This window comes from Halichoeres trimaculatus, unplaced genomic scaffold (assembly GCF_033239565.1).
Source record: "Halichoeres trimaculatus isolate MK-OKI-2021-1 unplaced genomic scaffold, fHalTri1.1 fHalTri1_scaffold_2, whole genome shotgun sequence".
Classification (NCBI taxonomy): Eukaryota; Metazoa; Chordata; class Actinopteri; order Labriformes; family Labridae; genus Halichoeres; species Halichoeres trimaculatus.
Window position 1 is genome coordinate 18,001,314 of NW_027437180.1, and position 12,402 is coordinate 18,013,715.

Sequence of the window (12,402 nt, forward strand, 5' to 3'; positions counted from 1 at the left end):
ACTTCGATGACTGCTACGTTGTGTTTTAGAACTTGAACTTCTTTTTGTCTTGTGACACACCTTAAAAAAATTGAGCATGTGTGTTTTTATCTGAATAACATAACCCCCTCCTCACTTTCCTTCATATTACAATGATCAGCTGTCTAAAGGTTTGTCTCTCTGGTCTTTTCCTCAGGTGAGAGTCCAAGTGCAGCCATAGAGCCAGCGAGTGAAGTGAAGCAGGCATGAGTGCGGACAGCCATCAGGGGGTGGTGACAACCCCTCCTCCGCCAAGTGGAGGGACTAAGGAGCGCTACTTTGACCGGGTCGATGTCAACGACCCAGAGTACATCAGGTCCAGGAACATGTCCCCAGACCTTCGGCAGGACTTCAACGTTCTGGAGCAGAAGAAACGTGTCACACAGATCTTACAGAGCCCAGTAAGTCAAAATCTGGGCCAAGGCCACACATCATTTCCAGAGATAGCTCATTATTCACACACAAAGAGCAGCCTGAATCGAACGTGATGGCACAGCGCAATTCTTTTGACTTTCTATGGAGCAGGGTTAAGGAAATGACTCAGTTTTAGATTTCCAAATAAGGCCGATGCATGTGATTGAGATTGAGGAGAACAAGCCTGGACTGGCGTTGATATCTTGCCAGACACTTCAGATTTGTACTGGCTACAAAGAGAGGAGAAAGGCGCATACAAAAAACACACAGGTGATGCAGGCTGTTTTGTGTAGCTCATCACGTGGAACTGAAGGATCCCTGGTAGGCAGATCCACTCATCACCAACGCAGAACTTTCACCCAAAACTTCACTCCACTTCCCTGAAGTGGAGTGAAGCTTTGTGGTTTACAGGTTTACCGCACAGCATGGAGTTCCCTTTATGAATCCAGTTGTTGGCGCAGGTCTTACTGGGGGATATTCACTGTTGCTGTTTCCGCTGTTTCTCTTGACTCCTGATCCCTGCCAGCCCTGATTTACCCTCACAGTCATGACAGTTGATGTGTTGATATCATAACATGTGGTTGGCCCAAGACCCAGTGAGAACTTGATGCAATGAGAGAACTTTTCACCTCTCTAACAGCCTTAGTCACCAGTTCCTCTTTTCTCTTTCTGTCAGTTATTATTCCTCAATCTAGTCATTTCTAAAGAAGTTACAACTGTGGGAGAATCTCATGTGATCAGGTGTTTTTGCCTGTACTGATGTTGTGAAATCGGACACACAGTCACAGCAGTCAGCGACCAGCTTAACCTTAATATAACCACCAGTTACCCACTACCACACCCTCGCTCAGGCTCCCAGCTATCCAAGTGCCTTTCAGGCCAGCAGCTCTCATGTTGGGTCAGGTTTTGCTGAAATAAACAAATCTTTAAGGGAAGGGCCAACAAGCCTCTCAGCCCTCATGTTGTAGTGTTTTCTTTCCTTGGAGGTCTGAATTCTTTGGAATTAAGATTGTCAACCTGCCAAACTTTTCCGAGGTGCTGCAGGTTAGTTGGTGTAGGATTTGAGCACTTTTTGACCCAATTTTCTGTGTTCTTCTGGCAACAATAAGACAGACGGAATTGGGTAATTTTAACGAGGATTGTGATTATAATGAATAGGTTTAAAGAAAGTTTGAGAATGAGATCGATCATATTTAAACACAAAAAATGTACCATAGTTCTCAGAGAAAAACACTAGATCTCTATATAAAGCTTTATTTCCTCCAAGACCTTGGATGTATTTACTTCTATCTCGGGGACTCAACACATCACTCTGGTAATAATAGCCCAGCACAACCTGCTTATTTTCCAGCAGACAAAGTCAAGCTCATGGGCAAAAATAAAAGCCAAGCAGTGTTGTTTCATCTTTGTTTGAATTGCGCCCTTTGAACAGCTGCGTCACCTTGTGTGGAGATTTTTACAACCCTGTCCAGCTCAGCCCACACAGTATTAAGCATATTTACTCTGTGTTATTGACTCAAGGCTGGTCTGACTGAAGTGCTCCCAAAGGTTTACAATGGGGTCTTACGTCTGAAGACAAAAGGTGTGTTTATGTGTGTCTGTGTGCGTTAGCCCTTTGGATTACTTGGAAGTGACAGAATACACTTTGAAGGTTTCTGAGTCAGCAGGACAGATTTACACCGAAGCTACAGTTAGAAAAGGATAAGGTTAGACTCTGCTTAGATGGAGAATTTCATGAATGAATGTTCCTCTTCAAAGTGTTTGTGAATGATACTGGCTCGTGGCCGCTGTGGTTTGGCATGTTCTTTTTAAGCTTTAATGTGATCTGCATTCTGCACATGCCCAGTGTGGTTTCCCTGGCATGCTGTGTTTTGAGCCAGATGTCTGGCAGAGCAGGGGCACAGTGCTGCCGATGCAGGTTTCCACTTGATACTGTGTCTCTGAATGTGTCTGTGCGTGATGGAGGATCACAAGTGCAGTTAAGGGTCAGCAAATAAGTGAGTATATTTAAGGGGCATTGCTCTGTGCGCTGTTGTGCCACCATTGAGCATCTGCAGTCTGGTATTTTTATGATGTGCTGTGCAAGCTTGAGTTCATTTCCAGATGAAAAGACATCATAGAGATCTAAAGCATGAACGGCAGAAACAGAATCAGTGCCTCTGCCTTCAAAGAACCCTCACCTGACTACAAAACTGTAACAGCACTACACAAAACCACGTTTGTGTTCTAGCAAAGGTGTTTTATACTATTTTCTCTCAGGCAGTAGCATAAACTCACACGTGCTGCTGAGGAGCAGGCAGGGCAGTAGGGGAGTGTGCCTGTAATACGGGCTGGAGTCCCTCTGGTTGTGTAGCAGACACCTGACAAAGTTCACTTTATTTCTCATCTCTGCTGGCTTCTTTTGTACTCTTCTGAAGGTGTTGCCAAGCTACAGCAGGAATAATCGTGTTACAGCCTTGTTCAAAATACAGTTTTGGTCTTAGCAGCTCATTACTCTGTTTGGGCTTGATGAACAGGGGCTGAATCCTTTCATAACACCACATTCTAGTGATATTAAGGTCGCAGGTTTGCATAATTAAGGGCACAGCTGACTTAACAGGCAGGCATGTGGTAGTTGTTGGCAGGATAAAAACATCAAATTCCGTTTTTTTTATTTAAACTTATTTTTTTTACCAGGAATATTCCATTCCTTTTTCCTTTTTTTAGATATGAAGAGTTCATTTGCAAAAACAGATAAACGCCATTTTGGAAAAAAATGAGCTGATGCTTGTGATTTACTCTTTGTATTGCATTGTTTACAAAGCTGAAATCCATTTTGGTGCAATGCTGATACCTCCTGTTGGAAACCGGATCAAAGCTCATGTTTTGTTGCAGAAACCGCTATACGCCACAGCTGTTTCTTTTAAAAACTTTTCTTTTTTAAAACGGAGTTATCTGTTTTTGCAAATTAACTCTTCATATATCTTCTACAAGAGAATCCTGAATGAAGGTTTTGTGTCGTATTTACTGCTTGAAGTCGCTGCAGCTTCAAAGCGACCCCATATAAAGTAGTACTGTTCTCAAGACTTATCTGCTGATATGGTGATCCCTATCAGCGAGTGACCGTCTAGTTTGGCTCGTTTGTTTCAGACAGTGATAACTGTAATTTCACCAGCTGTTATTATTACAACACCACCACACTGTGAGTTTGTGTGTGTGTGTGTGTGTGTGTGTGTGTGTGTGTGTGTGTGTGTGTGTGTGTGTCATACTTGCGGTCATACAGTATGTGATGTATGTTATTCCCGCTTGATGTGGTTTTGAGAGTGAGCCAACCAGATCTCAATTAACAGTAACAGGTGGCTCTCTGTAGGCTGCAGTGTCCGCAGCCCTTACATCAGGACACTTGGTCTCACAGCACCCTGTAACTCTCGTACGGCAACAACAACAATAACAAAGAGCGTGTGTCCCCAGCTGGCCATACTTGTGTCCTGTGTCGTCCTCTCGTCATCTCTGTTTCTTCTTCCATCTTTTTTCAGTTATTTTTATATTTTTGTGTTACCAGCTGTGTTTGCGCTCTTTTTTTCTTCCCCCTCTCTTTCTCTCTCTTGTTCTCTCTGTTTGTTTTCATTCCAGTGTTATGGGACTCGTGGCGGCTCCAGATTACATGTTTCCAGCGCTCAGATGGCAGGTTGTATTTAAAGTGGGACCAATATAGAGCAGGCGGGACTGGATCAACTCAGCTGACTTCATCCAGCCGCCTCATTCACACAGCAATGTTTACCATATGGAGTCAAAGGCTAGAGCTAGACTTTGAACCATTTCTGCCCCTTTATTCATCATCCAGCCCCACCAGGCCGTGCAGACACTTAAATTACCTGTCTGCAACAAAAATGCATGAAGGGTAAGTAGGGCAACAGAGGAGAAGAGAGGAAGAGGAGGGAGGAACGATGATACCATCTTGCAAATTTAGGTGTCCCTAGTCCCATTAAATATGTAACAAACTCATTTTCTGTAGTCTCTTGATGTATTCATAGTAGTAACTCAGGCGTAAATATTTATCAGGTTTTTATTCTAAAAGCTACCAGTCTTTTGTAAGAATTAGGGCGGCAATATCCCTAAGATTCGGGATGCAATAAGTCACATTTAAAGCATTATATTTCACTCTCCAGGCTCCAGGTTGATGAATGTGTCACAGATTTTTCTGGTGAAGTTGGTTGACTAAAGTGTGTTATGTGCAGCATCCAAAGAATGGCGTTTGCCTTGAGGTGGTTTGTGAGGCGCTCTAGGTTGTTTTCATCTCAATGTCATGCACAAGAGGAAGCATGGATACACGATTTGGCTGCAAAGCCACATCTTACGTCATTGTTGGTAAATCCTGATATTAATTTACATTTAAATTGTGCCGTTAAGCCTCTTTGCGTTGCTCTGTGGATGCTGGGAAAGAGGGAACAGAGACTATTTTTGACCCAAAAAGTCAAGGGGTCAAAGGCGCTCAGAAGCTTGAAATTAAATCAGATGAAATTGAATTTGAGTTGTAATTTGACATGCTGCTTCTATTTTCTCTCCTGGTATTAGGTTTCCCACTTTACTTCCCAGCTCTTTACATCTTACAGGGCAGCTTGTTTGTCATCCATAGAAGTGATTCAGCCAAGTGGAAGATTTTCTCAGCCTGTTTTGTATGAGTCCTATGCTTTTTCAGGAAAAATCACATTTCCCCTCTACCCACCAAGTGTCAAAACACAAGTGGATAATCTGTGGTGCTTTGTCGAGTTCTGTAGAGAACATCCCTCCTGTAAGGAGAAAATGGCAGAGCTGCCCTCTGTGATGTCTTCCCCTTCTCTTTTTAAAGTCTTCGAGGTTTCATTTGATCTAAAACAAGTCTTTGAACACTCTCCAGAGACTCTTTTTTAAAACCGCCGCCTCTACCCTCACAGACGTGTCTCGTGGCTGTGTTTCAGTTTGGCACTTCACAACATCACTTGGGTGCTGAACTCAGAGAAACCTTTGGCAGTGAAGCATTACCTCAAGATCAGAGGGAGGAGATATTAAGGGGAGCGTACTAATATCTGTTCAGTGCTCGTGTGACCTCAATAGGATGGGCCAAAAGTGAAAAGAATCCCCAGTGTGCTCAGGATGTCAGCTTTCCAGTGTTTTTCCATCAGGCATGTGAGTACAGTGAAGATTTTGTAACCTTACAAAGTTGTTGAACTCATCATTCGGGCCCTAATTCAGGGCTAGGATCTTTTGACGAACCTTTTGCAGCCTACGTAGACCACTCAAGCTGATGTAGTCCGATTTATGGAGGATGTACTGTAAGCGTGACATTTCTGCCATTGCACATACATCTTGTAGCACCACCGCTCTTGTCTATCAAATAGCATTTTGCTACCTAGCTATCACAGCTAGTGTTGTCCACTTTATCAACTTGATCATCATCTGACACAGCACATGAAGAATCACAACATGTCAGGCCAGGTAGAAGGAGCCTGTGATAGGCTGCATGTGACTTTGCCATCACCTGTGACTCAGGTTTTAAAATTCAAAGTCATTTTGGAAGAATGCAGCCCCTGACAGGACGCAGAGCCGAGCATTAATGGACATATGCTCCAGGCACAGTGAAGCTCGGACACGCCCACATTCCCGGGAGTTCAAGAGCTTCTGTCAATCAGAAGAAGGTGGTCATGCAGGGACCGAGAGAGAACTTTGACCCTTTTTACACTGCGAGTTCACAACCTCAGTGAAACATCAAAGCTCTGCTGTCAGTTTGCATTCGTGTTTTGTGGTGCTGGTGTCCCCACGTGTGACTATTACATTGTGTCCCACTGAAGCAGCAGCACGAGGGTCATGGCGTGTAAACAAATAAGTGGAGCTTCACATGTGCACTTGGGCTTGCACACAGCGATATTTCATCCTGCTAGCTCTCTCTGCTCACACTGATCTTACCTTGCTGATAAAACACCCCCTGGTCTATAATATGGCACTAACAATCTGCACTCCTCCCTTCACACTAACAGGGATGTAATAATGAGCTGGATCGGTCTTATTTAGCCAGTTGGACATCAGACAAGATGTGACAAATCCATATTAGATACACTTCCCCCGTCAACATCATCAATTCAGTGTCATAAAATCAAACCTGTCTGATAAATTTAGTCAGTCACGACTCACGACAGTGTCTGACTCTGTTTCAGTAATCTGGCTTCATGTTGCCTTACGTAAAAAATGATCCCAGTTAGTTACAGAGAGTGAATCTGTGTTACACAACTTCAAATTTTGGAAAAGGAACATCTAAATTTACTGTTTGCTAAAGGGATCCTCTGAATTGACTTTCTGTATTGATCCACACATATAATACAGGCTGACCTTTATACAAGGATACTTTTTTTTAAAAAGTTGTATTGCTATGAATGATCTCAAGGGCTCAGATTTTGCTTTCTGTTTTTGTTTATTTGGGGTGAGTGAATTCATCCTGTTCCAAACAAGGCCAAAAGTTTATTCAGCAAAAAGAAACGTTGCAGGTCGAGACTTGAGACAGGAACCAATTTCCCTGATGCACACTTTTGATTTGGGGTGAGGAGGGAAATCAATAGAACTTGAACTGAGCAGACAGGCACTATTTTTTAACACTGTCACATCAGCAGCCTGAAAGAGCAGCATTGTCCTGATTTAATCAGGGAAGTTGTGACCAAAATTAACCGGCCTTACCTGGTCTGTCAGCGTTATCTTTGTCAAATCTGTATGCATGTTTCTGCTTCTGGTATCCACATGACATCCTTGTAGTTTGAGCTTTGAATACAATCACCAGGAAGTTTGAAATGTGTGTCAGGGGAACTGTGATTTCATGCTGTAGGTGTGACAGTGTGATTCAATCCTGCAATAGGAAATGATACAATAACATAAGTGTTTACTGCTATGCAAAACAGAATTTAAAATTTGCCACCGACAGTCATTAAAAGCCTTACCTTCCTGTCTCACAGGATGACGCATGACCTTTACATGTTATCTGTAACAATGAGTGATCCAAAAACAAGATTCCCAGCAAAAGAGAATGTTTCTGGAAATCATATGACACAGGCTCCTGGAAGACTACAATTTACAAGTTTCTATTGTCTCTGGAGAATGTGCCTCACATGATGTGTATGGATGTGAACATGTATGTTTGTTTACCATCCCAAAATAGTCAAGTCTTAAAAAATGCTCTTTCAGGAAGCATCTGTCCTGATGTAACGTCCTGAGGTAAAGCATGAGTCCTGACAGCTCATCCAGACGTCCCTTTGGAAGCAACCATTTCTCAGCAAAACAGGAACATTCTTAACTTTCAATTTAATTCTTATTGTTACATTTTTATAGTCTAAAAAGTTCAGTGTGAATCACTTTATTGCTTCAAACAAATCAAAGTCTGGCAACTTTTTGTTGGCTTTTGTTAAGTGGCAGTGTTTTAGCAGCCTGTCCAATCTCAGGCTGTGACTCCTTGGACAGAATCCAACCTGCACGTTGACTTAATACTGTTGCTCCATTTTCAAAGATTAGCTTTTACCAGTTACAAGAACACTTCTTCATTTCTCTGATTGGATTTTCTTCTAGCACACAGACTGGTTGGGTTGTTGTTAGTGCTTTTAATCTTGTCAGATAGAGATATTAACGGATCTTTGTGCTTTTTTGTAAATGTGCTGCAATGATGTAATGTAATTTTAAAAGTTAGCGCAACTTCTTGCTTTCCGGCTGTGAGTGTTTTTCAGAGAGTCGAGCAGTCACGCAACAGCAGCTGAAAAACAGACTGGACGTGTGATGTTTTTATTACTGCAGATGTGGAGGGTTTGCCGAAATATTAATGATACGATCCACTTTAGGCTGAAGGATTACTCTGTTTAGATGATGGAAATCAAATCCCTGCTGTAATAATCTTCTTGGAAACACACAAACAGAAATTGAAGAGCAGATGCATGCTAGACCGTGTGTGCGTGTGTGTATCTGTGTGTAATCTGTGTGTGTTTGTGTGTGTGTTTCTGCAACTTTTTTTGTTTGTTTGTGCTTGCTGGGTCAAAGTTATTCTGATGCTGATTCAGCAAATCAACATCAGCAAACGTCCTGTGACACCAACTATTTTCACATAGAAAAACATTCAAATAATGGGGAGAGAGGGTGTCCTAGCACTAGCAGCAGCTTGAACCTGGGAAATGTAGCCTCAAAGCAGTTCCTCCTCCATCATTGTGCTGCTTCTGACAGAACATTGCCAGAGAAGTTGGATTGACAGGAATTGTTCCTGAGGTTGAACCATCTCTATCTTGTAAGCACGCTGAAACCTTGATGTGCATTTTTACGAACATTAAATCACTTCACTATTTCTTTGTAGACTTGTAGAGACATCCTCCTTGGTTTTTGTGTTTCCATAGACAATTTTGATATATTTCAAAATCCAACAGTTTAAATCGTTTGATCCAGTTTCACTTTTTGCATGTTTTGATTTCCAGCCACTAAAGTCTGTGTTTCAGTAAAAAGGTCTACAACATGCACATTTGATGTGGCAAATTGCAGAGCATTTAATAGCTAAAGAAATTGTTTTTTTCCCCAGAAAATTGAGAATTGTTCGATGCTCTCGCAGACACATACCAAAGAGTCTCTGAGCAATACACTGAACCCCAAATTGAGATGACGTACTGGTGTGTGTGTGTGTGTGTGTGTGTGTGTGTGTGTGTGTGGGTGTGGGGGGGGGGGGGGGGGGGGGGGGGGTGTATAACTGAGTTAATGCTGATGGTCTCCAATCATAGCAGCTTCTGCAATTTGTCTGTAAGTAGCTTAATCTGACCAGAAGAGCAAGACTTGAAAAATGCTGTCTAACTACAAGACCATCTACTATTTACCATTTTCTGTATGTTTTGTATCATTAGGTGACCAGAAGGATCCAGTTTGCTAGATTATTTAAAGAGCACATCTGTGATGATGGTGTTGAATGTAAAGAAACAAAGTAAGAGGTTTATGCTCTCTTCAATGCATCTTTAGTGTGTGAGCAAATATAAGTTACTATCAAGTTAACCAGCATAGGCTGTGTCTGAAAATACTCATTCCTCACTACATCATGCTCTGTTCAGGTTGTTTCCCCTCCTTGTAATGCTGTTTGGGAGTCCTACTTTCAGATTTTTTTTTTCTACATTGTGGTCATATTAATTTAGTTAATCAAATTATGACAACTGATGTTTGTCAAAGACCGTTTTATTCATTTGTGTGCTCAAGTCTTTGTTTATCCTAGGTTTGTGATATGTTGGTATTTATTGAACAATTCTCCACCAGCAGAGAGGCAGTTCAGATTGCAATGAAATACAAATATGTATTTACCATTGCAGATTACCCTGGAGCCTGGCATTAAAACAGTAAACAACCAAAGTACTGTACCATCATGTGGTGCAAAAATAAAGATACATATTTTCTCTGATGCAGAGAAAATATGAATATTTTTTCACTTTCTGGATAAGCTCACTATGTCATCCTTTACAAAGAGCCTTCTTTTACAGCCCATAGAAAGATGTAAATGAATAAATGATACTGAAAACATCCAGCTCAGGCTCTGACTCTCTGACTCTGGCACTAGTACACTGTGTCCTCAGTGATGTAACTTTAATGTCCGTTTGATGCCACAAACGGCCTTTGAAGCTGAAATGCTCAGGACAACAGCAACAGCTAAAAAACAAAATCACCCCGACCCACCACTGTCAGACATCCGCAACAGGCTGGTTTCCACAGCGACCTCGCCTCTAGGGACAGAGGAATGCCTGGCTTGGTTTCAGAACCAGCGGTGCTCTGGGACTGTGTGTCCTGAACACAGGGGGCTGCCCCGCTCTGGACAAAACCCCCCACTCTTCATTAATATGACTCTAATGCACAATCTCATGGGGTGCTTGGGGCAGAGATGAGAGGAAGTAATGTGTCAGAAATGTTTCCGTGTGAAGGAGACACTCTATTGGGGTTATGTTGACGGTTTCAAAAACATTGAGATGACAAAAAGGCATGAATATTGGATTTTGGTTTGCTAGGAGAGTCACTGCATGGAAAGCATGTCATGGCCTATTTTTACTCCCAGACTAGGTCTAAAACCAAAGGTTTCCATCCTTGGCTTTAGTTTTCCACCAGGAACGTTAGCTGGACTTGCAGTCAAGTATGTATCCCTAAAAGACTAAAAAGAAGAAAGATACAACTTAAGTTCAGTGTGGAAAAAGATGCTGAAATCAACTGATGTCTGAGGAGTTCTGGGTCAGATTTGGAGTACCAACAAGAAACATAAAAACGAGCAGACAAGAAAATCCCAAACATCAGGAAACTTGCTGTTAGAGGCTGGCACAGACACATGGCAGTGTTTTAGTGCTGCAGTCCTGGAAATCACTGAAGACATGATGCTCTGTTGAACAGCTCATAATGTTAGATTTAAGTCATGACAGAAATATTTTGATTGAATTTGTTTTTTTAAATGACAATTATAAAATAATCAGTGAAACGTTGCTATATTCAATACTATCCTTGTACAAACTGGTAGAAATGAACCAAAATACCATGTTTTTTTTTTTTTTTAATGCTGCGTTGCCAATGAACTGAAATGACTGGAATCCAGTGGTACTGACTGTCTGAAGTTTGTGTCCAGTTGATGTCAAATTGAACCAATGACTGCAGATGAGCTGTCTTTTTCTTTTGTCTTTCCCCTTTTCAGGGTCGCTACAGCAGATCACTTGTTTTCGATTATTTTGAGTTCAGGGTGGTGATTCGGCACAGTTTTAACATCCAATGTCCCTTTTGACACAACCTTCCCCATTGATCTGGGCACCAATGAGAACACTGGCTTAATGAATTTAGATGAATATGGACAACAATTCACTTTTCTGTTCATGTACTTTAGTTTCTCTTTGCGTCCCTGATCTACTTTCTTTATCTGGTGAAGAAGTCTGCAGGGGTTGTATTTCAAAACAGATCCCAGTCTCTCGTTTTGGCACTATATTACTAATAATAACTCCAACTTAACTTAAAAGAGAAACATTTTCATTGAAAAATAAGCTTGATAAGAGCAATGAATTAGATTTTATGATTTGCTTTGTGTCACATTTGTTACAATGAGGGAAGATGGCTTTACAATCTGTCCAGCAAGCTCTAATGTTTTTGCTTCACTCATGGGAATCTGATATATTGTTTTTATTCTCTTTGTTGTGAGCAGGTGACATTAAAATGACAGTAGATAACTCTATATATAGGTTTGAACTTTTTTTGTTCCTTTACCACTTTTCAGGTTCCACCGACTTCACTTTAAAAAGTCTGTTTTTAAAGGATTAATAAAATTAAGCTGCTTGAAAGTTGAATGTGGCCCCAGAGAGGTTAACAGCCTTATTAAGATTATGAACAGCTATACTGTGAGAGCTTGTCTGAGCGTTACAGTGTAGGCTTGACTTCAACCGTGTTAATAAGTCTGTAATGGCTTCATCGCCTCGAGCCTCATGGCATGTCTCTGAAACTCGCTGTCGTGATGTTCATGTGATTTCCCTTTCTGAACATTTGTTTTTCTGATGATCTCATGATGAAAAATATTCTCTTTAAAGGATAGTGAAGCATGAAATTGTTCAGTTCTTGATGAGATGTAGAAAACAGATCAGTGTGTGTCTGATGTTTCATGAGAGCATGCTAGCATTTAATTTACTGTGGATTCAACAGATGACAGCAGGATGGACATGAGGATAAGTCACACTCTCCTCTCTCCCAGTCTCACCCAACAGCCAATTGAGACTTTGTTTGTTGAGTAGCCAGCCAATCCTGGCCCAGCTTCATAGAGGCTTTGAAGACAATTGAGATTGACACCCAAGGAGCATGTCTAATCTGTGATTAACACGTCTCCCTCTTACTTTCTGTCTTTATTCTCACTCTTACTGCTGCTCTTAATGTTCCCACGTCCTTTAAATCTTACATCCCTGTCTGCAGTAATCCCTGACTCCTCTATCTTAATCTCTAATCTGTCACATG

The 12,402-nt window shown here is 41.6% G+C and overlaps 1 protein-coding gene across 6 annotated transcripts in view; it reads left to right on the plus strand.

Annotated features, from left to right (window-relative positions):
* The window catches only part of add3a (adducin 3 (gamma) a), a 125,819-nt gene that overhangs the window by 83,741 nt on the left and 29,676 nt on the right, over positions 1–12,402 (plus strand). For all 6 annotated transcript variants that reach the window (XM_074686068.1, XM_074686084.1, XM_074686052.1 and 3 more), the window contains one exon: positions 176–419. In XM_074686068.1, the coding sequence (XP_074542169.1) occupies positions 225–419 (195 nt within the window). In that variant the 5' untranslated portion in view covers positions 176–224. The remainder of the gene's footprint in view (positions 1–175; positions 420–12,402) is intronic.